The 27,086-nt window shown below is 38.3% G+C and overlaps 1 protein-coding gene across 1 annotated transcript in view; it reads right to left on the reverse strand.

Annotated features, from left to right (window-relative positions):
- Positions 1-27,086, reverse strand: part of LOC127662142 (ankyrin-3-like) — a 110,237-nt gene that overhangs the window by 28,329 nt on the left and 54,822 nt on the right. The window contains exons 22-34 of the mRNA XM_052153181.1: positions 26,983-27,078; positions 26,345-26,417; positions 25,043-25,081; positions 20,498-20,621; positions 14,551-14,653; positions 10,337-10,381; positions 9,728-9,837; positions 8,574-8,606; positions 5,979-6,203; positions 3,717-3,871; positions 3,386-3,597; positions 2,552-2,759; positions 25-121 (exon numbers count right to left, since the gene is read on the reverse strand). Coding sequence (XP_052009141.1) covers positions 25-121; positions 2,552-2,759; positions 3,386-3,597; positions 3,717-3,871; positions 5,979-6,203; positions 8,574-8,606; positions 9,728-9,837; positions 10,337-10,381; positions 14,551-14,653; positions 20,498-20,621; positions 25,043-25,081; positions 26,345-26,417; positions 26,983-27,078 — 1,520 coding nt within the window. The remainder of the gene's footprint in view (positions 1-24; positions 122-2,551; positions 2,760-3,385; positions 3,598-3,716; positions 3,872-5,978; positions 6,204-8,573; positions 8,607-9,727; positions 9,838-10,336; positions 10,382-14,550; positions 14,654-20,497; positions 20,622-25,042; positions 25,082-26,344; positions 26,418-26,982; positions 27,079-27,086) is intronic.

The following is a 27,086-nucleotide window of genomic DNA, read 5'->3' on the forward strand; positions in this document are numbered from 1 at the left end:
TCAGCCACAGTGTTTGTGTCTCACCTGGCAGACACATTTGTGGTAAAGGACACACAGTCTGTTACAAAGGAGAGTGGAGTGGTACCAGTGATATCTTCCCACTGGGCAGGGGACGTTCCACCTAAAAAACATGATTAACATATTATTATGTAAGATTTCGAAGATTCGATACCATTAGTGTTACAATTTATGATTTACTAATATTTTTTATTGGGTAGCAGGATTTATTTGACATGACTTGCATGTATGTTTAATATCAACAGTCTTCCTCTTTTTCAATGCTATATAAAACAAATTCAAATGCTCGATTTAAATTCAAATGGCATCTAATTTATGTGTAGCTGTTGTTGCATTTTGAATGTTTTCTGAAGCTCAACTGGCAGAGCATGGTGTCAACAATGCCATGGTTTGGGTTTGATTCCCAAAAAATAACTATTGTATACCTTGAATACATATAGTATGCCAAATGCATAAATGTAAACGTAAATATAATTTAGCTTATTAGGATAACAAATTTGCAGACAAATTTCAGATGAAATGCATGTTTGTTATATATATATATATATATATATATATATATATATATATATATATATATATACATACACACACATATACACAGGTAAATTAAAGCACTGAAACTCTGAACATTGTAAATAGTCACACCTGGCATCAGTGTATTCATTGACAAAAAAGAAATTCAATATTACACTGTGCTAGGGCAGAACCATTAATCGAAATAAAATCGAAGTCGTGATATGACATAGGGCTCTATTTTTATGAGTGTGCAAAGCACAGTGCTACAACCATGCACTACGTATTTTCCAAGTTAGCAAGAGCTCTAATTCTAAGTGCAATTTTTGTGCCAACGCAGACAAGTGGGCGTGTGTGAGTGTTTGCCATAACTGTGGGTGTATGCCTACAAACTGTGGGTGATTTGTATGTAAATTAAGTGGCGCAAAGCTCAATTTGCAATTTTTCTGCGAAACAGTTCATTGCAATGAGACTTTTGAAAAGCGCAAAGTCTAAACTCAGTTCCTGCATTTGCAGTTTGGAGATTCCACCAGCAGGTGGTAATAAAGTTAATGTGCAATCTCTGAAAATATAGTGGAACCATTAATTATGTCATTGATGATCAGATAAAACAAAAATGTATGGTCGTGGTTTATTTTTCAATTATTGTTATCATGTTTATATTTAAAATTGTATTTATGATCTAATTTGTATTGGTATTTTTCCACCTGTTGTCATAGAGTGATTTTTAAGTCACTGAAAAAGGTGCCGGTGAAAGAAGCTGGAGAGGATAAAATGTTTGGATTTGGTATGTGATTTTTTTTTTTACCATTTTGTTATTTTTATTAAATTTCTGTTTTATCTGAACTGTAATCTGAATTAAGAAATATTTTTGGCTTCATTTTTTTTGTTTCAGTAAATTTGACCAGTAGATGTGAAGTGCGTGCTGATACAATCACTGTTAATACTAGCCATAATTTGTGTCAGTAGATGAAAATTATTAATAATATTTGTATTCCCTATAATTTAACAGAGCGTTCATCCAAGTTCTGATGAGAATAACATTTTCTAAGCATATAAAAGAGTGTGCCCATATTTCTATTATTCTAATTCATTACATACGTCCATTTACACTACCAACTTCTTATGAATGTGCTGTTTTTGTTTATATTGCAAAAAACAGCACAGGGAATGGACTACATAATAGGACAAAGATTCTGCGTTGTGCGCACGTGCAATTTCATCAAACACACTTGTGCCTAGATTTAGCACATTGTTTCACGAAAATACTAAAACTTTATGGCCATGCTCACATTGCGCTTATGACTTATGGCATATCACTGCGCTTAGTGCTAGCGCTCTTATAATAAAATTAAGATTCAACTTTATTGTAATTGTGCAGAGTACAGGTACAGAGCCAACGAAATGCAGTTGTTTTTGCATATCCCAACTAAGCTGGGGTCAGAGTGCAGGGTCAGCCATGAAACAGCACCCCTGGCGCAGACAGGGTCAAGGACCTTGCTCAAGGGCCCAACAGTGGAATCTTGGCAGTGCTGGGGCTTGTACCCCCGACCTTTCGGTCAGTAGCCCAGAGCCTTAACAGCTGAGCCACCACTGGCCTATAATAGGGCCCCATAGTGTTAATTTCAAACAAGGGCTTTGATTTAAATAAATAATCTGAATGTGCTGTTCACTGCGCTCACTGTGTGGAGCGCTGTTTTCTGTAGTGTTACACATACTCAAAGCATCTTTGAGGCTAATGAGCTTTTTATGTTATATTTACAGTGCTCTAGAATCACTAATCGCAAATGTTCATAATTCCAAATATGCTTAGCAGCTAAAAGTTACTATCCAAATCTTAATTTGGATCTTTTTAAGTTGACTTGAGTACGATTTCAATTGGCAGTAGTAGTATGTTTGCCCATGACATATTTTTTTTAGATGTAAATAATCATTCAGCCGTACACTGTACTATTTCCCTGCCACCTCTATTAAAACACTCAGTACATAAACAAACACACTATTCATATTCACATGCCTGTGATGCTACAAAGCAGTCTAAGGCAGGGGGCAGGTTCTCCTTTGCGTCCATTAGCAACAGCCTCTTTGGATCTGGGTGGCACAGGTATTGTCATGGTGATGGGCTTGTGAAATTTTCTTCTCCTGGGCTCTACAGTAACAATCGGACTAAAGGATGCTCTGTTACCAATGATTGTCCACACCATGTCCTCTGGCACTGGGTGTGCCTGAGAGAGGAACAGAAAGAAAGAGGAAAGAGGGAGAGAAAATCAAAGTAAGTAAAGTAAGAGAACAAAGTGTGTAAATGATGGTTGTGGTTTTGCACAAATGCTTTGGAGAGCATTGCATATGTGTCTGTTTTAGGGGCACATGTTTGTTGTAAATTTTGCATAACCATCGGATGACTTTAGGCATGTGCTTCTAACTACAGCATTTATCCTTGGAATGTGTATGTGACTTTTTTTATAACCATTGTCTTCTGACATGTATAACATGTATACATTTTCTGTTTCTACCCTGACTTTGTTAGAACAGACAGTGTCACTGTGTCAAAATTATAGAAGATAGTGTTACACTGTGTGTGTGTGTGTGTGTGTGTGTAAGAGTGATTCCAGAGGTCTTTGAGACTGCATTTAAGGGAAACATTGTTACGATACATAGTGCTTCACTATATGCAAGACATCTTACATTTTTTTTGTATCTTTTTATTAATCCCTCTAAAAGTGCATATTCTTTTCATTTGTTGTTGGTCCATTCTTTTGCCTCCGTTTTGTGCTAAATGTAATATTCAAGCTTATCCAGATATTTTAAGCACAGTCTGACAGCATCTTCTTGATGAGCACATACTGTATACCTGTAGTCCAACACGAATTTTCTTAGTAAGCGCTCCCTGGGGAAAGGCAGCCTTCACCATGGGAACTGCCTCACTGCTCAAGATTCCGCCCTCCGGTCCCATGTGATCACTTTCTTGTGTGATACGAGACACCACTGCAAAGTACTGTGGGAAATCTTTTGTGACAATGCGGCAGATACGTTTCTTCTCCAGCTCTGCTGGGCTGTCCAGCTCTGTAATCAAATATGAAAATACAAATGACCAAAATTGAAAGGAGGCACTAAATTTAGGTTAGTAGTTATCAGTCAGTAGTTGTAGTTATGCTGTTTGATTCTTTAAAGATGTAGATTACCCTCGTCCAGTCCATTAAGGATAGGTGTGAGCTCTGCTAATTTACAGTCATAATGATGTTCTTTCCAGGTCTCTCCATTGTCGCTGCGTAGGACGATAAGCTCTCTCTCCTTTCCTCGCATGGAGCCAAAATGAGGGATTTCTACTATCACAGGCCTGAAAATGAATTGTGAGACAATGAAAGTGCAGAACAGTGGGTAAATTTTTTTTTAATGGATTTAGACCCAAAATAAGAAATATTTTTAAGTATCATGAATGTTTGTCTTGTGCATTTCAGATGATGCTTCCTCTTATTTTATACTCTTAACCCTTGTGCGTCAATAAAAAAAAGTTATGCAGCTATATGTTATAAGTTATAGTGATTGTCGTAATGTTGTGCAGTGTTTGGAGTGAATGGAACCGTTGTTTATATTAAAATGGTCCCTCATCTGACTTTATCAAGCCCACTTCACGGATGAGCTTCAGTGGTTGCGTTCACACAGTTATTAAATGCTGCACAATGTATAGTGCACGTTCAAGCCATATTTCAATTCGGATGACTGTCCGCACTGTTCTGCGAGTCCACCTAATTACATGACATTTCTTGACTGCTTCATTTCCCGCTCCGTTTGAAACAAACTTGGTTCTGTCTGGGGTTATTGAAGGCACACCTCTGACTTTGGAGCTGGCCAATCATAATGATATGTTTTGAAATTGTCAAAGAAATGATATGTTTGTGTTGTGGGCTAATTCCATGACTGCCATCTATTATTTTGAATGGTGTGGAAAAGAAACTTTAATAAATAAACGGATGGCTACCATGATCGCAATGAGTGGCCATTCATTTGTTCTCTGTGCATGATTCATGAGATATTTGTGTTGGCACTCCTGGAAGTGTCATGACGCAGATGTGTTTGGAGCATCGGATCTGTGCAGGTATGCCATTAAGACCAATCCATAAAAGTGCGAGTAATGCTTCACGTAAAATAAATTGGCTTTCAAGGATGTAAAATTTGTCATCATGATTGACATAGACTAACGATTGGGGTAAATTCTCTCATGTGACACTATATTTTTGCGTTAATGCCAATTTTCTTGATAAAAAGTGTTTCCAAACCAGTTTTTCACGACATCTGAAGTATCGACATAGAGTTTATGATGTAGAGTTAAACAGAAAAATATTATGTCGATACAAAAAAACCCTTGAATGAAAACATAGTTAATGGCAAGGTGGTCCAAATCAAAGGTCATCACGGGCCAACTTTGGTCCACAGGCCCTAGTTTGGGCACCTCTGTACTAAATGCTAAGGGCAAATTTTTGGGGGATTATCAAAGTCTGGGATATGTTAATGATTAACAACAACAATGATTTTGATGCATTATTATTTTTTGTGTAGACCTTAAAGGACAAAAATTCCATGTCAAAAACTACCACAGAAATATTATATATTAATATTATTTTCCACTTTCACTGATTTAGATTTTTTTTTAACCAATATCAGTCCTGATCATGACTACCAAATATTCATTCGTTTTCAGGATTTTATCCCTTTAAATGCCAGTTTGTTTAAATAATGTTACTGTTGTTTTTTTACAAACAAACACTCAAACTTCTCAATACACATACAAAACACACTCTGTCATTCATACCAACACAACCAAACAATTTTAGCTGCATTATTTATTCAACTGGCCTGCATTGCTCTATAATACATCAAACAGAAAACAGGAAAAAAGCATGTATTTCCTCTATAGTCTAAACATGAGAAAAATGGAGCCCAAACTTTTATTTTGAAGCCAGGACTCTGGAATGAAAGCATTATATCTTAGAATTCCTGATTTTTTGCTTTAATGTACTGGGATCAAATATTGCCGTTTTAATGGGTTTCAATGGGAACATTTTTGTCCTGAAGGTCCTGAATGTAACTATTTTGTGTACACAGTGTATTATAGATGTATTATAGGAAAAAAAGGTTGAAATATCACAATTCCCCCAAAATACACACCTTTAGCTAAATGTATGCCGTTGGTATTAACATGATCGAAAAAACAAAAATGAAAAAGACAAAAATGTCCAGAAGGTCGCACAAGGGTTAATGTGGTTCAAAATAAAATATTGTGATTTGTTGAATATAAGCAGCAGGAACATCACAGAGTCTGGACATGTTTGTGCTTCTTAAAAAAAATGGTACATTTGACCCAAGATAGCTTTTCTTTTAGCACAATTTATGTTCTCTTTCTGTGAAACAGCAGATCTTTTGAGCCAAGGTGGAGGAACTCGTACCCCAAAAACTGTGCCCCGGCTGGCCCCACCTCCACTAGCCTGCTAACAAGGCCCTCCCCCTCCACCATAGGTGGCGGGTACGCCAGGCGGTGGCGCTTTGCCAATCGGCAGGTGATCCGTGTTGGTGCTGGGCACTTCCTGGGTGGAATGATTATACGCATCCCATCATGACGACTTCCTCTCATCGACCCACCCCGAGCATCCACCATGAAACTCACCAGAAACCTGCATGAAGCGAATGAAGGATTAATGAAAGAGAGAGAGAGATGAACGAGAGGGACACCACGTTAACCCACTACACAAAGACACATCGAGTGAGACGATTCCCATGCTGTGATCACTGTATACCCAACGCATGTGGTGAGAGAGAAAGGGAGGAAGTCTAAACAGAAAAGAGAAATACAGAAAAAAGGGGAAACAATAAGATAGAAAGACAGCACAGACTATAAAAGTGAAAAGGACGATTTAGTCAAGACAGAGGAAAAACATTTATAGGAAGAGTGGCAGTGCTTCGAGCTGTTAAACATGGCAGTATTTAATCCATCTTACAACAGAAGCAGAAACTTCAAGAGGAAACACAAATGTACTTTAAAACTGATGTAGCCGAATTATTCCAACAGTCAGTGTACACATACAGTAATTCATTGTAAAGCTGAAAATATGATCCTGCAAGATCGGTTACTGCCAAGATCAAGTGTCTCGAAGCAGTTATCAGTGATCAACAGGTGTGACTAGAAAGACCTCCACAGATGAACAGAAAGAAATTAAAATAAAAAAAACATTATTGGTTGGTTCAAGAATAAAGGTTTAAGCAATATCTCATTAGAAGTGAATCCTCAAAATAAGTTTGTGGCTTCAATGTAAGATGATGTGAAAAGAGAGTTAGAGACACCATGCAATCAAAATTTGAGTTTTGTGTCTGTTAGAGTCTGTTAGCTTTGAGGTGATCTATATGCTAGTGTTCCCCTAAAAGTTGACAAAATTAACTTTAAGCCTATAAACCGATTTAAAATGTGCAGTAGATTGGAAAACGGACATAAAATATTGATGTCTCCTTTGGCATTTTGTTCAATATAATACTCTCTAGAATGAGAATATCCCTTTGTAGTGATGTATGGATGTTAATGATTAAATGATGATCGATTATTTGTTGTTAATAACTTGATCGATTAAGCATATGTATTGTCGATTAATCACAAATGTGTTCAGTATTCATGCCAGCAGTTCACGAATAAATTTATTTGTATAGTCATCTGCCGCTAGAGGGCGCACTGTCACTTACACGCTGCATGTCACATCCTGTGTCCAAAACACAATCTCACACCCATAACTTCCTAGCTTGAAAAGATGGAGCGTTTCTCTATAAATCAACATTACATTTACTGCATACACCGATATAGTGTGTTAGAGTACAAAATGACAACACGCATTGTTGATCTGCCGGTCTCCCTGTATCATCCACACCGACAATCGCATCAGTACTTGCTGGGACAGCATGCACATTCACCTGAAATCTCACTACCACCAGTGTATAATAGTATGTTATTTTCTGTATTCACAATGCTTGTGAATATTTGATTGAATTTAAAATCAAAAAGGTCTGAAATATCCCACAATCTACAACGTGAAGTTTTAATTAACTCGAATCTGTATCTTCTATAAAAGTTATTATTAACAGTAATACATAAACAGTAAATTAACAATTCACACATTAATACTAAACAAAGCCTGAATGTTTTAAAATACACTAAACTGAAAATATATTAAGAGGAAAATATTAATACTCGCACTTCTTGTGTATTTTTATGATATTTAAATACTAGGCTCCATGCCCATACTTCTGTTTCATGTTTCCTTCTACAATAAGAATATTTTTTTTCCCCGATGCAATGTTTTCAAGTTTGCATTAGAATGGTTAGTCAGTCAAAAATGAAACTGTATAAAACGATTTAAATAACGCTTTGGTTTTGAAGAAAAATAAAAAATAAAATTTTTGCAAGCTTCAAGCTGTTCGCCACTTAAAGTTTATTAATGTTATTTTTAATGATTAATCGGTTTTCATTCATTACAAATGAATGATTAAAGAAACATTTATTGATTAAAGAAATGTCTTCCAATTTGCATTTTGCACTTACAATGAGATTTTATGGGGTCTTAGACTTAGACCTGTTTCAGGGAAGCACAGTGATAATATGCACATTTAATAGGTAGTTTTTTGTACAGTAAGGAGATAACAGCACTTCCTTTCATGGAAATTTTCTAATAGGCTGATGGTGGTCTAGTATGTCCAGTATGTACTATTGTGTGACCTGTTGTTTATCTAAAACATGTGGAGTGCTGCAGTCTCTGATCTCTGCGTGTAAAAGTCAATTTCCTTGTCCCAAAGACTAAGCATAACACACACAGTGTAAGTTGTGTAGCACTCGCACAAATGAGAGATAAAACAGGGAATTAAAAACACCAGAGAGAAAGAAACAGAGTGAAGGAGAGAAGGACTGAAAGAGAACAAGAGAGGACATATGAAAAATTGTGGGAAAAGACAGGTGAGAAATAGAAAGCTATAGAGAGACTGATGTCACAAGACTCAGTTTTCACCTGGAGTCATACTGAGGAAGCGGGGAGGAAGGGCTGCAAAAGGAAAAATTAATGAAAGAAGAGAAAGCAAGATGTAAAAATAAACAACAGTCATTATTACACTTGTTGTCATGGTAAATCAGTTGACACACATCTAAGCAAGACATAAAGCTAATATGAATAAAATAATATCTTGAGTGCAACTAAGCAGAAAGAAAGAAGAAAAAAAAAAAAACAGGCTTTACGCAAACAACTCAAGCAAAGGAAAAGTCTTTTTCATGCTTGCCCATAACAGCATTGGGTTCACAGATTGGTAAGTCTACTTAGGGGCTGCTGATATGGTGATTGAAATTGGAAGAAACTGTTCAACCAGTATGTATTTTATTATAATTTCTACCATGACTGTGCAAAACAGTTTTAAGCCAAAAGGACTTGAATCAGTTTATTAAAAAAACACATATCTAAGTAAAATATTTCAACATTCACTTCTATGGTATAGACGGTATCATTATTATACTGTAATGATGTGCTAAAATGCCTTTAAGAAATGTTTGTTGAAAGCAAGCAACATTCAAACTTGAGCTTTTAAGAAGCTGGGTTTGTCAATTAATTTGTACAAGATACCTCTTGTGTGTTTGATTATTAAATTGTGTATTCCATATGAGTAGTTTATTGCTTTCACTTCTTATGATGGCCTAATCTGTCAGAAAACAAGGAAGCAAGTGGGGACTGTGCATATCTATATTTATATAAATCTTAATGATATGAAATCTAAACATTTTGTGACTGCTAACAGACATTATTCACGCTAATGCCATCTTTTATTTTTAATGGGAATGACACCGAGGCTAGGATAGACAGTCTGAAGATAGATAGTCGCTTCAATGGGATTTACTGCAGTTTAAAGTGTTTTTAGATCATTCTGCGGACAAAACATTGATAAAATATCTGTCCAAGAACATTCGGTGTACAAAGAACTCCAGACAACATAAGTTGTGGCAAATCAGATGTGATCTAGGAGCTTTAAACAGCTTTATACCGTTTGTGCCATTGAAGTGATATTCCTCACAGCATCGTTATCATTCCCATTAAAAATCAAAGATGCGCTAGCGTGATTAAGGTCTATGCTTTTTGGAACCATGATGAACAGCCAAAACACTAAAGCAGATTCTTACCCAGAGTGCACAGGACTGCACACAGTGTTGTGTGTGTGGTCCACTGTGTCAGGGGTCCAGCTGTATCGCCGCACACACTCGCTGTTGTATTCACGAGTGACAGCGAGGTGCTGTAAACGCACATTAAAACATACACACATATTTGTATCCGAGTTAATAACAAAAAGGAGTGAGCAGGCTGTCGAAAAATACAGAAACCATTAAATTATGTAATTAAGTTCAGAAATTATAATGACATTTTATCATAAATTTCTATTTTAAGATTTGTATGAATAATGAATCCTGAAATGCATTGTAAAACAACTGCCCATATAATGTTCAGGAACATCACATTGATGCATATGGATACAAAAATGACATCAAACAGGACACTAAAGAAAAATAAAAGCACAAAGTGAGAATGAATACATTGGATTTATAGTAATAAGTAAAAGGCAAAACAAAACACAATGAGGGAAAACAAGAAACCAAATAGAGAGCTGCAGATCGGGACGAAGCAACTGTTTATAACCAAACAACAGTGAGTGCGAACGAGTGTGTTAGAATTTCTATTTATGGAAAAATGGAAAATATGTGTGGATGGAGCGAGATCATCTAAGGACCTGGTACCTTATTCTTGGGGTTCACCATGTAGGAAATATCTTTAAATACACTCTGAAGCTTTAAAAGGAAAAACGCACACACATACGTAGGTTTAAGTAATGGTTTGTATAGGGGGAATGGGTGATCCTTGCTCTGTCAGGTGGAGAGGAGGAGAGTGTATTGTGTTAAAACAAAAGTGTTTCTTTGGGTATGCCTCAAGACCTAGTGAGCTGCTTACCCAGGCAGCATTTTTGGGCATCATAGATGCAATCGAACATTACGCCTGTTTTACACATGCAAGGTGAAGCAGAGCAGAAGCAGTGCATACTTCAGCATCCATGTTATTAAATTAGTGCATTTACATCAGAAGCAGAAGCAGTGGGGCAGTGAGAGGCAGAAGTTTCTCTAATTCTAGCCATTTTACATGCACATGTTACCAGGCACAATCATATTTATTTTATCAAGAAAATTCACGTTGGATCATAATTGCTTTTTTTCTAATAAGACCTTTGATATTAGGGCAAAATAGTATTCTTGATAATAATGTTTGTATTGTTTTCCTGTAAAAATATAAAAAAAAATCCTAAAGATTAATTTGATTTATCTTGTTTTAGAAACAACATCGCATAAGATATTTAGGTTTTTCAAAAACTGTATTTTTAGCATGTGTATTCTGTCTTACTGTACTGGCAGAGTTTTTATAGTCAAAACAAGTGAAAAAAATCTACCAGTGCTGAAGAAGTAATCCAAAGTATTTAGAATACGTTACTGACCTTGAGTAATCTAACGGAATACGTAACAAATTACATTTTACAACATGTATTCTGCAATCTATAGTGGAATACATTTCAAAAGTAACCCTCCCAACCCTGTAAATAAATGCACACAATAGCCTGTGTTGTTAGTAAAATCAAAACTTACATCAGTTTTATATTGGCTATGGATGACACAAGATTTACTGTGGAGAAAGTAATTGCTCTATTACCCTCAACTTAATTTTAAGAGGATTAATTAGCAAAGGAAAAAGTGTGGGATTTACCTCAGCTGTTGTTTCAGATGGTAAGTTCACAAATATTTTTGGAAGTGCATCCATTTTGTGAGGAAAGTACTCAAAGTTATGGCTGTTGGGGGGGGCCTGGGTAGCTCAGTGAGTATTGACGCTGACTACAACCCCTGGAGTCGCGAGTTCGAATCCAGTGTGTTCTAAGAGACTCCAGCCAGGTCTCCTAAGCAACCAAATTAGCCCAGTTGCTAGGGAGGGTAGATTCATATGGAGTAACCTCCTCATGGTCACGATTAGTGGTTCTTGCTCTCAATGGGGCATGTGGTAATTTGTGCGTGGATCACAGAGTGTAGACTGAGCCTCCACGTGCGGAGTCTCCATGGTATCATGCACAGCGGGCCACGAGATAAGATGCACAGATTGATTGTCTCAGAAGCAGAGGCAACTAAGACTTGTCCTCCGCCACCCGGATTGAGATGAGTAATTGCACCACCACGAGAACCTACTAAGTAGTGGGAATTGGGCATTCCAAATTGGGAAAAAGGGGATACAAAATAATAATAATAACAAGTTATGGCTGTTGTTTGAGCAAAGAGATATCTCTATTCAATTGTTGTGCATAATTACTTATATTTGACTATATTTTTAAGCTATATTATGAAGTGTGATCGATCCAAACCGAGTGAGTGTTCAATCGTCCTTTATTGTGCTAAACAACATTCAGGCTCATCGCCCTCCCCCTCCCTATTCCACTAAATTATTATGTTTAAAACTGAGCGTAGCTAATTGTGTTGGCTGTCACTATGTGAATTAATTCTACCAGACTATATGAGATTATGCCAGCAACATGTAAAAAAGATTTCATGACAATCAAGTTTGTAATACTTATCAATAGCTCACTCCAGATAACCATTTTATAATTTTATTTTCTGTATAGAGCGCAGCAGTTTCTGCAGCAGAAAAGCTGCCGGTGTAAAAGATCAAGCATTGTTTGCTGCAAAGGTTTTCGTGACACCCTGCTTTGGCTTGGTTCACGTACTGCTTCTGCATGCTATGCAAAACAGATGTTAGTATGCTCTCATGATGTCAAAATGGCTGGCCAGGTAGGCAGCAATCTAGGTTTTGAATCACTTTCTCAAAAATAAGTATTACAGTGAGTTTAACTGTTGTGCACGCATGCAGCATCAGTATATCTGGTAAGGTGTATTAAGTTGCGTGCAATTGCATCTGTGCATATCTGATAGTTTTGTTGATTTGGTTTAGTGCATGTCTGTGCTTGTATTGTGTTGATATTGTGTGCTTGCTGTGAATATGTTTGTGCTGATTAGTGTAATTTATACTACATGAAGCTGTGTCTGTTTGCTATCTATGTCTATGTTCCATGAACAAGGAACACTGCACTGTACTTTAATCTGGACAACAATACTGACCTCAGAATAGTATTATCTGATGGGTATAAGACTTGATATACTGGGCCTGTTCCAAAACTTAGTGAGCTGCCTTGCTGTCTCCTGCCTATACAGGCAACTGTCTTCTATGGTAGCATCCTCACTGAAATTATGCCTCATAAGAGAGCAATATGGAACACTCTACATAGCTGGCAGCTCCATGCATCTTTCAAATACTGCTCCTCACGCGAGTTATTTATTTATACTTTTCAGTATTGAATGGATTATACGTATATTTATCATTTTAATTGCTCTCGCTTCGTTTGCATCTAAATTTTTAAATCGTGCTCATCAGCAGCCTTTGCGTCGAGAGCGTGTCAATGATGCGATCAATTTAAACGCTGCCTCCGGGGGACGCTCACTAGGTTTTGGAATGTCCCACTACATAAATCCAGCAATTCAGTGAGCATTACATAGAAGCTCTGACTTTCTAACTATGTTTTCTTTAAGAATTTAGCTTAGTTTCTGATTAGTGTGTGTGTCTGGTTGCATGTGGGGACTAGGCTTTTGCCAAATCCCATGGGATCTAACCAAAATATTCTGGGATATTTTTGCTGTGTTCTACAAAGTCCTGGGTGGGCGTTGTGCAACTGTAGGAGGAATGCCAAACAATGGGTCTGTTCCACAATCTAGTGAGCTGCCTTGGGAGGCAGCATTTCAAGGCATCATAGGAACGCCCCCGACAGGAAGGCAGTTCCAAAAGGTGGGTAACTTAATTTTACTGCATCCTAAGGTATCTTGTTATGGCCAAATTCTAAGAAAGCATCCTACAAATAATTTCTCAAGTAGGCAATCCCTGAATGCATTGTGATGAACTTTGTGGAAAAATAAATCCAAGATGGTGGATGAAGCAAGAGAAATTTTGATTATAAATATACTTATAATCCATTCAATACTGAAATGTATCGATAAAAAATAGTTTACTTTGCTCCGTTCTTCTCTCATTACCTGTTTTGAAATCAGTCGTGAATCGAGTTTACTGTGCACTGCATGTGAGGAGTGCTATTTCAATGGTGTGTGGAGTTGCTGCCTATGTAGAGTGTTCCAAATCGGTCTTTTAAGAGGCTTTATCCATAGATGCAGCTGTCTATGTAGGCAGGAGGCAGCTCACTAGGTTTTGTAACAGACCCAATGAATAATATTCATAAATCTATTACATTAAATACAGGCTTAGGGTTTGCAAACATTCTCATTGTAAATTGAATAAGGTTGTCAAAAGCAAAACAAATTCAAGTTCTATACCAGCTTCCATTATTTTCAGGATTTTATATCTAGTTTCAGCATGGTGATCAGTAGGACTTTGAGCTTTTGAGGACTTTTGAAAACAAAATCGATTCTGTTATAAATTGCGATTCTTGAGCCAAACTATTTTAAAATAGTTAGTCTCCCTGATGAAAAATAAATCGCTCGTTATATATTACAGAGTAAAAAAAATGGTCATTTCAGACACAACTGTTCTTCAATAGACACTTCTTTCTGAGAAAAATTACTTAATTTAAGTTTTTATATCAAAACTTCAAATCACAATACTTACAGAATCACAATATCGTGATACATATTAAATCGGCTAGGAAATATAATTGTAATATCAAATTGTGAGGTCTGTGGCAAATCCGAGCCCTACTGATCAGTCAGTGTTGTGGCCGATCAGGCCCTGCACACAGCTGTAATGTGTGTGTGTGTGTTGTGTGTGCAATGGAGGAGAGATGTTTATTTCTATCAGAAGATATGACAGAGTACAACAGTACTAAACTCCAGTGAGAGAAAAACCAAAGAGAGGGGATTCTTACCGTGTCTTTCGTGGGTGCCATCATCTCTTCAATCATCATGCTGTCCCGAGCGAATGAGTTTCTGTTCAGAGTGTTGGACCTGTCTGAGCTGAAGGAGCGCAGACTGGAGTGTGTAAGAGGTTCACACGTGCACACACACAAAAGCAGATACGCACAGACACAAAGCAAAAGACATACAGGGACAAACGGACATAAACACAAAACAACAAAAACAAAAGTTACAACATGCAACATCCAGGGAATCAAACCCCTCTGAGAGGAGAAGAGGGGACTTTTGATGGACAAAAGGAGTGATAGGCCTAATGGAAGAAGTCAGAGGAGATAAATTACGATAAACATGTAAATACAAAATCTGCAATATCTGTAATGCCCAGCACATAAAATGTACTGTCTGTGGTCAGGCACAGAAAAGATCTCAAAAATAATAAATAAACAAAGGTCTTGTGCTTTTTAGTTGCAACAATTCTAGGGTACTGTGGGTGATTTCCAGGGTGTGCTATCCATTTTTTTTTATTCCACTAATTACAACAAAATTCCAAACTGTAGGCCCATATTTAACTTTGCATTGTTATATGAAAAACTTGTCAGAAACAGTCATTGGTTCGGGGACCCTACTACACTGATCACGCTGTAGTTTCTAAAGAGCCGGCTCATTAGAGTCATTCATTCAGAGATTGGACTATGCAAATCACATTGTGTTTTGTGCAGTAGATTCAAAAGAACCAGCTCATAAGAGTCAATTGTGCATGCACTGCATTACACTGGTCATGCTATATGTTTCACGCTGTCAATTCAAAAGAACTGGGTCGAGTCATTTGTTTGGGAATCTGATAACACTGGTCATGTGTAGAGAGACAGAACTGCTACTCAATAGTGCAAGAAACAAAACAGATTTTAGTACAGTGTTTCGTCCGCATCAGTGGAGAAAAATTCAAGAAACATTAACTGAACAAAATATCAAGAAAATCATGCTGTTTTTGTATTTTAAAAAAAATTAAACCAGTTCTGGATTTTTCACCCCTCATCCGATCGGGACGCGTTACTTTATGAAGTTTAATACTGTTTAGTTTCCGTAGAGAGGCAGCACAAGTAGGTAGGAAGGTAGCGCAGGAAACACTGTCAGGGTTTAGTATGCATTTTGTCCACATCAGTGGAGAAAAGTCAGGATACGATAACAAAACTAAATATCATTTAAATCACATGGTTTCAGTATTTTTTTAAAAAATGGAACTGGTTCTGGATTTTTCACCCCTCTTCAGATCAGTTTCATATTTCAAGTTAGGAGTTTTGGAAACTCAAAATGTGCAATAGTGATGCAAGTATTTTTCAGCTCTGCTCAGGAGTATGAATGTACGAGTGTGTGTACTCTTTATGCAGTGCTCTAAGCAGTGTCTGGATCTCTGCAAGACAGCAGTCCTGAGTTGGTTGCACAGTGTTTGTATGAGAGATTGAAAATTCTGCAGCACTCAGCTGGATTTAAAGGTAATGCACTGAACAGCACACAGGCCACACAGCAGAACAGTACATGACTATGTGTTTCAGATGAATGGTTTAACAACTTTGCGTCTTCCCTCCCCTCTCTTTCTCTTCCAGCTTAGCTTCATTTATCATAATCTGCATGATGTTTATGGTTCTATATCATTACAGCAGCCAGCTCAGCCTTCACTGAAGTACATTCTCTGTCTCTCACTTCCAACCTCTGCATTGCCAACCCTTTTCCTTTCCTACTTCTTTATTCTCTTTTTGTGTTATTCCATCCCTCTCTCTTTTAAATTATCTCACCATGAACAGAGACAGCAATGCATAAGAAGGCTGTTCAGAGCCTAAACTGTGTGTGTGTGTGGAGCGGTAGTGCAGCGGTTAGCATGCTGCGCTACGAACCTGGCGATTCCCGCTCATGGCCAACACCAGTGACGATTATCTGAACCGGTCCCAGGCCTCCCTAGGTCGACTCAGCCTAAAATGATTACCTGCTGCGGTGTGTAAAACATTGCCACTGGGGAGACAAAGGCGGTAGGGCTTGGTGCTGGCCACCCCCTTGTGTACCGTTCCGGCCTTCATAGGTGCTCGCTAACAGCACTTGCCCCTACAGTCTGTTAAGGCTAAATGGGGGATCTTTATCTTTGTCTTTGTCTTTGTGTGTATGTGTGTAGGTTTAAGTGGTTTATGAGGACTTTCATTTAGGTTATAAACTGGTAAGTACAAGGGTATTATGCTATAAATGTGGTTTATGAGGATATTTCCAGTGTACACATAATTTAAATAGTTTAGTATGTTTTTTTAAGCTAAGTTTTTTTTAAATATAAAAGTTTTTGTTAGGGTTAGGTTTAGGGGTAGTGTTAGGGGACAGAATAGTGGTACAGTATAAAAATCATTATGTCTATGGAGAGTCCTCATAATGATAGCTGCACCAACGTGTGTGTGTGTGTGTGTGTGTGTGTGTGTGTGTGTCGAACATGTAAAACAGAGTAAGATAACCTGAAAGGAAAATTTGTTCTTCCTAATAAGCTGTAAGCCATATTCTTATCAAATGCCTCATTCCTCACATTCTGAGGTCAAGCCATGTGAATTTGTGTGTGTATGAGGGCACAATGTAGATTTTTGTCATGAGATTTGTCTGTATCCATTCTCCATTTTACAATAAAATTGATCTGTGATCGATGCTGATAGTAATGCTTTGGTTGAAAGACCAATTAAAAGTGCTTCAGACATTTGACTGAGTAATTGGCTTCATTTGCTGACTAACCAGCTTAAAGCTGTTGTCCTTGGATGTTACATAGAGCATCACACAATGGAAATGGCAACAAAATACAACATATATAAACACAATCCATGCCACATTGAACAAAAACTCATTAAGCAACCAAAACATAATAGTAAACAACACTAATCATTAATATTTCAGACATCATTAACATCCAAAACCACAATCCTTCACAACACACATCTACTGCCCACTTTTCTTTTTGTTAAAGCACTCTTCACATCTTTAGCACAATATATTTTGTCTGATGGCTTTATGTGACTGATGAACATGTGAACATGTTCGGCTTCGGAGCTGGATAGAACAAACAAAACCTTGACACAAGAGAAGTTACAGGTTTGAGAGACAAGAACTCCAGTTGAGATGATCAGGTGAAGATTTAGATTTGTTCTATCTGGCAGAGGAGCTCAAGCCTTAGTGTATATGAATAGATGAGACTCCACAGAAATGCACTGCACCAGATGACACAGTGAAGACAGGAATGATGGAAGTTCTAGTAAGCATGGAAAGGGGCAGCCACAGAAACAACAGCTATGGAGAGAGGTGAAAGGAACCGAGAGAGAGACAGCAATAGACAGACAGAAAGAGAGAGAAAGACATCACTCTTACCTTATCCTGGGGCTAGAGAGAGTGCGAGAAGCCAAGAAAGAGAAAAGAGAGTAAAATGTACTGGATGTGGCAGAAGCAGTGAGTTAAGAATGGCACTGAGGCTTTGCCACATCATGAGTTGTGCTACTAGATAGGACTGTGTGTATGCTTGAGTGTGATCAGAACAAGCAACTGTAACAGCTCTATTTAAGAGCAAACAATGCCAGACTGATGATGTCGCTAACAAAACAAAGAAGGCAGGGCAGAATGTCATTATCAACATTATCAATGATATAAAGCAAATCTGAACTCCAACAGTAAAAAACAAACGTCAGTGAACATTTCTAAACAATCAAAAACACATTTTTCAACATGAAAGAGTGCATCTTACCTTGACTAAGCAGCAGGGGCACTGAGTATTTTGCAAATGATGTAATAAACGATCAACATATAAAACTCATTTGAATAAAATTTGACTATTTAATGCCTCTTGTGCAAGCAAACTACGGTATCTATTTCCAAACACAGTCAAGCTAACTCTACCCTCCCAATTAAACTAGAGCTCAAAGCCTAAAATGAGATTTAATATACACAGTTGCAATGAAAAAATAAATCCTGTCCATCGTAACTAATAAATGAAGTTAATAAGGTTAAGTTTGTTGTGGCTGTTGAGGCGACAGCAGGCGATTTGAGACTGGAGTTCTTTATCCATCCGTTATACATCAGACCACACCTTTAGACAGTTCACCTGGTGGCACATGCACAGTCTCACGAACTTTCCAGCCTTTGTCACTCAGCGTTCCCTACCCTGTGATGATGTCATTGTTTTAGTTCAGTCATTTATTTCCTATCTTCGAGCACTATAACCACAGTCATACAAATGCCAGCCAATCAGATCTCACTGTCCCAAACAACAACAAATCAGGATTCATTGTGCCACATAAAGCTCATATGGCAAGAGTGTACCTTACCATTCTAGTGTACCATCTTTTCATCCCTCTCTCACCTGCTACACTCATTCATCCATCAGCTTTTTGCAAACATGAACAGATACTGCAATGCTGACCTCTCAAATAAGGTGACAGGATGTACTTCACAGCAAAAAAAAACACTGCAGATGTAGGCTAAACACTGTAGATTTAATTAAAAAAGATAGTCCTTTATAAAATTTAAATTTAGTTCTGTTTCTTTGTCCTATAGCTCAAAATACATAAGAAGTCCACATCGCTAAAATAGGCCACAGCAATACTTAGATAAGATGGTCAGGTTTTATTCCAAACAGTCATAATGTAACAAGGGCTATGAGCGGAAATAAGTAGCAATGTGTGCAAATCAGATCATGGAGCATATGGATGTTAGATTAAGCCTATATTTGTATGGACAATGAAGTTCACATTACAGACATTCCTGTAATGAAGTGTCCAAAAATCCGTCAAATCCAGTTTTGTTTCATTTACAATACATTAAGCCTGCAATTAGCCATCCAAGCATATTTACTTTGTACTTTTATTTTGCACTAAAATAAAATAAAACATGCAGTCATTACACATTACCCTCTTTACATTGCATCTCAAGTTGCATCATACCGTTCATCATCAGCTTTTTTCATATCTTCAGTGCATTATACCAATACATCTGTCTCTACAACTTGTGTTTGATATGTTTGACTTTCCTTGAATATTCAAAATATTTCAGGCAAAAATCAGGTTGTATTTGTAACCAAAACATTTACATTTACATTTATGCATTTGGCAGACGCTTTTATCCAAAGCGACTTACAGGGACAATCCCCCCAGAGCAACCTGGAATTAAGTGTCTTGCTCAAGGACACAATGGTGGTGGCTGTGGGGATTGAACCAGCAATCTTCTGATTACCAGTTATGTGCTTTAGCCCACTACACCACCACCACTCCAAACACTTGCTATTAAAATTGCTGCAACAGTTGCTCACTTGTAGAACATGCTATAATTTTATGGGCTAAAGTGGGATTATTGTACAGTATGATGCAATCCCTTTTGAAATATTAAACACTGTAAAATAGTAATGGCTGTTTATACTGCACTAAAGGTGCAGATATCCAACAGATGCTTTTCAGTTACTATTTGCATAACAATTTCTCATAATTTTATCCTGTCAATCTAAAGGCATGTTGTAGATGGGTCATGTTTTATTTGCCCTTAAAGTCGTAAAGTATGCATGTTAATATTAACTTTGATAACTGAAACAGCTCTCTTGAGAACTAAAATCCCAGTGGTGTTTATTTTCTGTAAACAAGAGGATGTAGAGGAATCTGACTGAGATGTGGCTGCACTTTTTCATACTATCTCTCCTATTCCTGTTAATTCTTTCTATGAAGGCCTCTTACTAAAACCACAAATTTTAGTTTGCTTACTAGCTGTTTGTTTACAAGATTTCAGGGAAAATCGTTTGAGCAGAATTCCTTGTCTAACTCCACATCTAAAACCCAAACACTACAAGCCATCTGCACCTGCCACAACAACATCTTGAAACATCATAAATATTTGCTAAGCATGGAGAATGTACACAAGGACAAGCAGCTTCACAGACAAGCAACAGTACAGGAGCACTATTACCTGGCAGAGTGGGCTCCGATACTGAATCCCATGTAGCCCTCCTGCGGCAGGGAGTCATCGCCCAATTCCCTCAGGTCCTGTGGCCGAAGATACCTTTCAGTCTCGCAGATTATGGCATCCTCGCCTGCAGGGATGAGAAAAGATAAAGGTGAACAGCTAAGGTGACCTATCAGCAACTGCGGCAATCAGTTACCATCCCTTCTTTTAATTAATTAACACCCAAAGCAATTTACAGCACAACTATAACAGGGACAGTCCCCCTGGTGTAATCAGAGGTTAAGTGTCATGCTCAAGGGCACAATGGTCATAATTCATAGTCAATCCCTTGTGGGATTCAAACCTAAAACCTTTTAGTTACCCGGCCACTTCTTTATCGCTACGTCACACCACCCCCACTCTTCTCTCATCATGCAAACATCCACTTTGCAGCTTCTGAGATGGATATAGCCAGAACCCTTATAATAAGAGGAGCCTACAAGCTTGGCATAAAACAGCATAACACGACGGTCCCATAGACATTCAATACGGTACACTGACAAGGAGACAAGAAGTGTTTTTTTTATATTATTTTTTATGGATGTCTATGGAGGAGATGCTTCAGTGTGTTGAAATAACTGAGCAAACAGCTCATCACTTAATGAATTAAGTTGACCACCAATCTTCAAAATGTTTTACACTAAACAATCCTTTTGAAATTGAACTATGTGTTGAGTTTCCAATGATAAATTTACTGTTTTATAAGAGAAGACACAGACAATTTTGCAACAGCTAGGTGTCAGTTTACAGCTCTCCCCATTCATTGGTATGGTATCCACAAATGGTGACTTAGTGTCATAATAGGCTAGTTAACCCTTACAATCTCCCTTATGAGAGTACCACTAAGGTTGTTATCTCAGTAATTAAAAGAATCTCTGATACAGCTGCAGGCCGAGCTCCAAAAAGGAGCAAGAGTCCCAAACCCTTTCCCTAATCATAATCATTGCTGCCTCATAATATCCATACTTTCCTTCTATATAGTATGCCAAAAACAGCATGCTAATGGACAAGTATGTCCGAATCCTCAGTATTCATCAATCATATCCAGATGGTCTACTATTTCCGGCGAGATTCTGAAGAGCGCATGGACTGGACACTTTAAGATCCGATAATTCCTCAGGATCTGAGGCGACGTCACTGGATTTAAAGCACAGCGGAAAACCGCTTATCAGCTGTAAGTGATATACTGTATATGCCAAGAAAGTTGTTTCTTGTGCTTAAATGGTGTTTGTTCAACAATACCAGTGCAGATTATTTCAGCGGATTGTGTTCTTACTTCATTAACTCGGGTGACACTACCCACGTTCCCGGATGAAGTCTATCCGAAATCTATTCACACTACTTGTATGCATACCTAAAAGAATGTACTGTTTTACCGGCCAATAAGTGCATCCTCATCAAATACAGTACATACGGTGACATTACGCGACTTCGGATGCAGGGCTTGAGTGGAAATGTCTCAACCCCCTTCTGGACTAACCCCGCCCTCTTTTGGAAATCCCTCCCCTATTTTGGAGACCTCCGGGCTTCTGCTCTCCTACTTGCAGCTTCTAGATTATTTATCCATGTCACATAACACTTCAGTGTTTTTCTGAAGCTCCCCCGTGAATAACAATAGCTTAATTGGTGATATTTACCTGACACATAAAGTAAACAGTTACTGCTGCATAAGGACAGTGTGTCTCCTACTGAGCTCCAGTATGAAAAAAAGTTCCAAAAACAACCATGACACATTAAACTAATATATATATTTATAATTATTAGAATTAATATTAATATGGAACAATGTAAAGAGCTACATTATCATACAATTACAAATACAACACAAACAAACTTTGTGTAATGTGAAAATATTAAATTATAACGGCTTTTTTGTTAACGGTTGATCTGCAGAGCGGTCAGGTGCAAAACCGCGCGAAAACAACAAATAAACCGACACTCCTCCTGCGCGACAAAGCACTTGTAAAAACGATGGATATGTTTCAAAACCTTAAAATCCTGCCTGTATAGGTAGCTCTTGATTATTTGTATTTTGAAACTCGCCAATTATGTCCTCTGTAGGCAACTCACGGTTTAAAGTACAGCCAGCATCATTCTAATAAAAGCGACTCCTGCGTGTCCTCTCTAACCGTGCTGCAGCCCCTCCCCTACCGCTACCCCCATTTCACTTACCGGCTTTCTAATACTCCACCTCTCTCCGGTCCCGTTTTAACGACTTAATGACAACGTACAAATATATCAACGACTAATAAAGGGTCTTGTCTAAAAATAGAAAACACTATATTGTAAGCCGTTTTCGTATTAAAAGCGCGTATTTAGATGAAATATCCGAGCAAAGTCCAACCGGTGAACACTGTATGCAGCAGCAGAGCCCGTTCACTGACTGTACCAAAACACCGCAGTATTCTGACCCAACAACACTCACATAACAGTGCTGCCATATCCCACTCCGATACGGATAAATCCTTTAATAACGTATTCCCTCGATTAAGTCTGTCTCCTCCGAGAAAATGACTGGTGGAGACTATTCCGGTTAGTCATGTAAGAGTAGGTCGCCCCGAGCCGACCAGAACTCCCGTGGCACTGGATGTGCGAGATTTACATCAGTGTATTCGCCCGGTACAAGTTAAATCAGAAGGCAGAGTGGGTCAAGCGAAGGAGGATCTACCAAAGCTGCACTCTCACGTCAGGGTCAGAGGAGCACCACTCTACAGCGCTACACACACACACACACACACACACACACACACACACACACACACACACACACACACAGAGCAGGATGTCCTATTTGTGTGAATTGCAGGTCTAGTAGAAAGTGCAGGTCTGTTAGCAGGTGGTAATACAACACCAAGTAGGCCTACTGTCAACAAAGTTCTCTCAAGAGAATGAAGAGAGACAGTGCAAAAGCTTTTCTATTATGCGTGCGTGTGTGGGGGTGAAAGGTTGTATGATGGAAGTTGTGCAATGTCACAAAGCGCTGCAAAGCAGAAAATCAGCTCATAACAACAGTCAGGGTCTCCTTAAGCACACTCTTTGAAAGAGTTTGACCACTGTAAATCATTCTTGAAACTCATTAGGAAATAGTGCTAAAGAACATTACATAACTCCAAGGAGGTTCACCTTTCTCTCTTTAGTATATATACAGCCTACCTCAAGGCACTCACATGCTGTCCGTTTAACTGTATTGGCCACTGTGTGTGAGGGTCAGGTTTCGCCATCAAAAAATATAAAATGTCCCCATAATAAGAGTATAACCTTAAAACACCTACATTAAGATAAAATGATCAAATTATTAAAATAAGGGACTAAATAATGTTTTATTTATATAGAAACAAATTAAAAGCAAAAAAGGTTTATGTGTACCTTTCACTTTATATGAGGTAGGGGTTATAGAATATGTGTTATGGCACATATTATTATTATTAAAATATTAATATTATTATTAACTTAATATAAAAACTATAGATGTCAACTGCAAGTCCTCACCATAATATAAAATCAAACATGTGTTTGTTAGGGACAAATCAGACTGGTGATCAAAGGTGCAGTCTGCATTGCAATTGCAGGAGACAGGACTGACATGAGACCTACCTGTCCAGCTTAAAAGGATTACACAGTTACAGATACCTTACAGGATGGCCTATGGATCTATTATAGGCTTCTACGAACACACGCACACACATGAACTAATGCACTTTTTACTCAACTCACACCATACTGATCAGACACCAGTTTCATCACAACACTTCGAATCAGTTTGTTCTATAATGTTCCAAGATCAAGTACTCAAGTATCTCTCTTTCTCTCTCTGTCCTCTCAGGTAGAGGAGTGACACCTGTGGGCCAAGTCAGTGTCTCCTGTGGGATTCTGACCGTATCTGCTGACACACCTGGTAACTGTACACCTTCATCCCTCCTCACAGCGATTGTAACCATGGAGAGAGGTGCGCGAAGGACATTAAAACTCATGAATATTTCAGCCATTGCAACGGGACACGAGTTTGGCATCATACTCAACACGTGGAATATTTTACCTCCTGATGCACAGCACTTCAGCTTCACTGTATCCCTGGCAACCGTATGAGTCACGTTCAGGCTTCTATGAGCATTTGTTATTGCGTTTCTGTAAGTGTTCATGCTTGTACACAAGAAGAATATTAAGTATGTATCTGTGCATGTGTGTGTACTTTTCTATGTGTTGGCATATCAGCAAGGATGTAACCAGATGTTCAAGATAGAAGAACCCATGTTGATTAACCAATATACTAAACATTGGGGGCAACATGCTAGTGTTTGAGAAAAGGTGTGTGTGCGTGTGGTGTTAGAAAACACAGGAAATCACAGCAATCACACTTTGCTTAAGTGCATGTTTTACAGACTAAAAAACACACAGCAAAATAGCACTGCAAAGCTAGGCGAGAGGAAGGCATCTAAGCCGAGCGAGTGTGAGCATTAAGCCAGGGGTGGTTAAAAAGGGCAGGAAAACCAGAACTGCAGAAGTGTGTACCTTCTTCCCCTTCATTCTGGGCTTCATGATCTTTCACAGCTGTCAAACATACAGTTCACAGCAACAAGGTTAAACACCACACATTCCCTAATCACAAACACACGGAGCAATGATGAAGAGCAATGATGAAGACAGATAGTGTCGGCCCAGTGATCATGGTGCACGCTGTTAGAGTGGCTGTCAAAATAACTACACTAATGAAATGTTTATATACTGCTGGATGACGAAATGATTCTCTTAAAATTCATGATATTTAAACAAACTTACACCGTGTCCTAACTACACGCGACGCGATAAAATTCCAGCGACAGCAAGTTGTGTCTGTCCACACTAGACGCGACGCGACTGTGAGACGCCACACGTCAATCAAAAATCACAGCCATTCAGAACAGCGTGTGGGCGGAGTCTCTCTGTGAAAGCGCACTGCTGGCCCGCACCCGCACTCGCATTGGAAATGGGTAAGGACATAATCAAATCAAGAAATAACATTATTAAAAATCAAAACATTAACAAAATATACTGACTACCTCTGAATATCTCTGAATATCTCTACTACGAGCAGCGCGGGCGCGGCCAGATCTGCCTCGCGCGCGCCGAGTGTGCACAGCTCGGACTACTGTCATTGTCATTGCGACTCCCCACCCTGCCTGTATTTCAGTAGATTGTCTGGAATGACACCCCTGGATAGAATCGTCATGCCTATTCACTCTACTTTACATTGAAAATAAAGCGGAATTTGTTTTACACAGGTTGATGCGCCATTAGTAGCCTACTATATCTAAATGCTACATTCATTCATTCATTCGCTGTAGATGAAAGTCTAAACTTAACTTACCATGTGTATTCAATGCTTCAGCTATACTTCTCCAGACGGAATCCTTTTTCCTGATGTCTTTGTGGAATTTGTGGGATTTATCGTAGAGAATTGAATGCCTTTGAACTTCGACAATCAGTTCCTCGTCGTCATGTTTGATGATTAAATATTCATGACACGCAGAACTTCCATCCAATGAGATCTCTGTGTGGGCGGATCTGTCAGCCGCGACGTCGCAGAAATAGGAACCGTTTCTAAATTAGAAACTTCGCGTGTCGCCGTCGCGTCTGGTTAGGACAAAAACTCTGATTAACATGGAAAAGATACCTTTTATCGCGTGTCGCGGCGTCGCGTCGCGTGTAGTTAGGACACGGTGTTACTCTGTGTCTATGTGGCCACAGCAAAAGAGTAAAAATCTATTTTCAATTCAGAACAGTACAGACCATAAATTTAGATTTGTCTGTAGATTACCAGTAGATCAGTTTTACCTTCATCGTCGGACATGTCTAGGAACTCGTTCATGGTCTCCGGAACATTGATCTTGTGTTTCTCATTTACAGGCTGGTTAAAAAGGGACAAACAGGTACAATACAATATATAACAACAAGGTACAAGTTACATGTTTGTCAAGATATTGACACTTTATTAAGAATATAAACACTGCAAAATGGCAAATTACGTTGATAATATGACATGGCAATGACAAATTAAAGTGTAAAAAGGGCATATTGCAAGTGATCTGCTCCCTCCAGGGACAGCAAATAAAATTGCAATTCAAATTGAAGCGTAAAATAATATAGTGACTGCATGTGACATGCAGATTTTTTAAAATTTTTTATTAATGTTATTAATAATCGTTGACTGAAATGAAAATAAATAAAATTAAATATTGTAAGAATTTAACATCTGAACTCACTAATACGCCTTCCTCAGAATTGATTTGCATGTTTTGGGTGATTGGTTTTTATTCAACTCAGAATGCAAATGTGGTTTGCATAAAAGTCCAATTATCAAATACCAACCTCTGTACTAATTGTGGCGATTTGGTTGCAGAGATCGAGGATTATGGGGAAAGTGGAAGGTGTAGTCAGGAGGTAGATGTTGAGGTAAGACGTTTATGAATTACCGTGGCAGTGAGGTTCTCATCTGTAACTCCTCTTAATGTGTCCACTACAGAGATGTATCCCAGTCGCCGAGCGATGGAGAGAGCTGTGTTCCCATTCTGGTACA

Source organism: Xyrauchen texanus, chromosome 22, assembly GCF_025860055.1.
Source record: "Xyrauchen texanus isolate HMW12.3.18 chromosome 22, RBS_HiC_50CHRs, whole genome shotgun sequence".
Classification (NCBI taxonomy): domain Eukaryota; kingdom Metazoa; phylum Chordata; class Actinopteri; order Cypriniformes; family Catostomidae; genus Xyrauchen; species Xyrauchen texanus.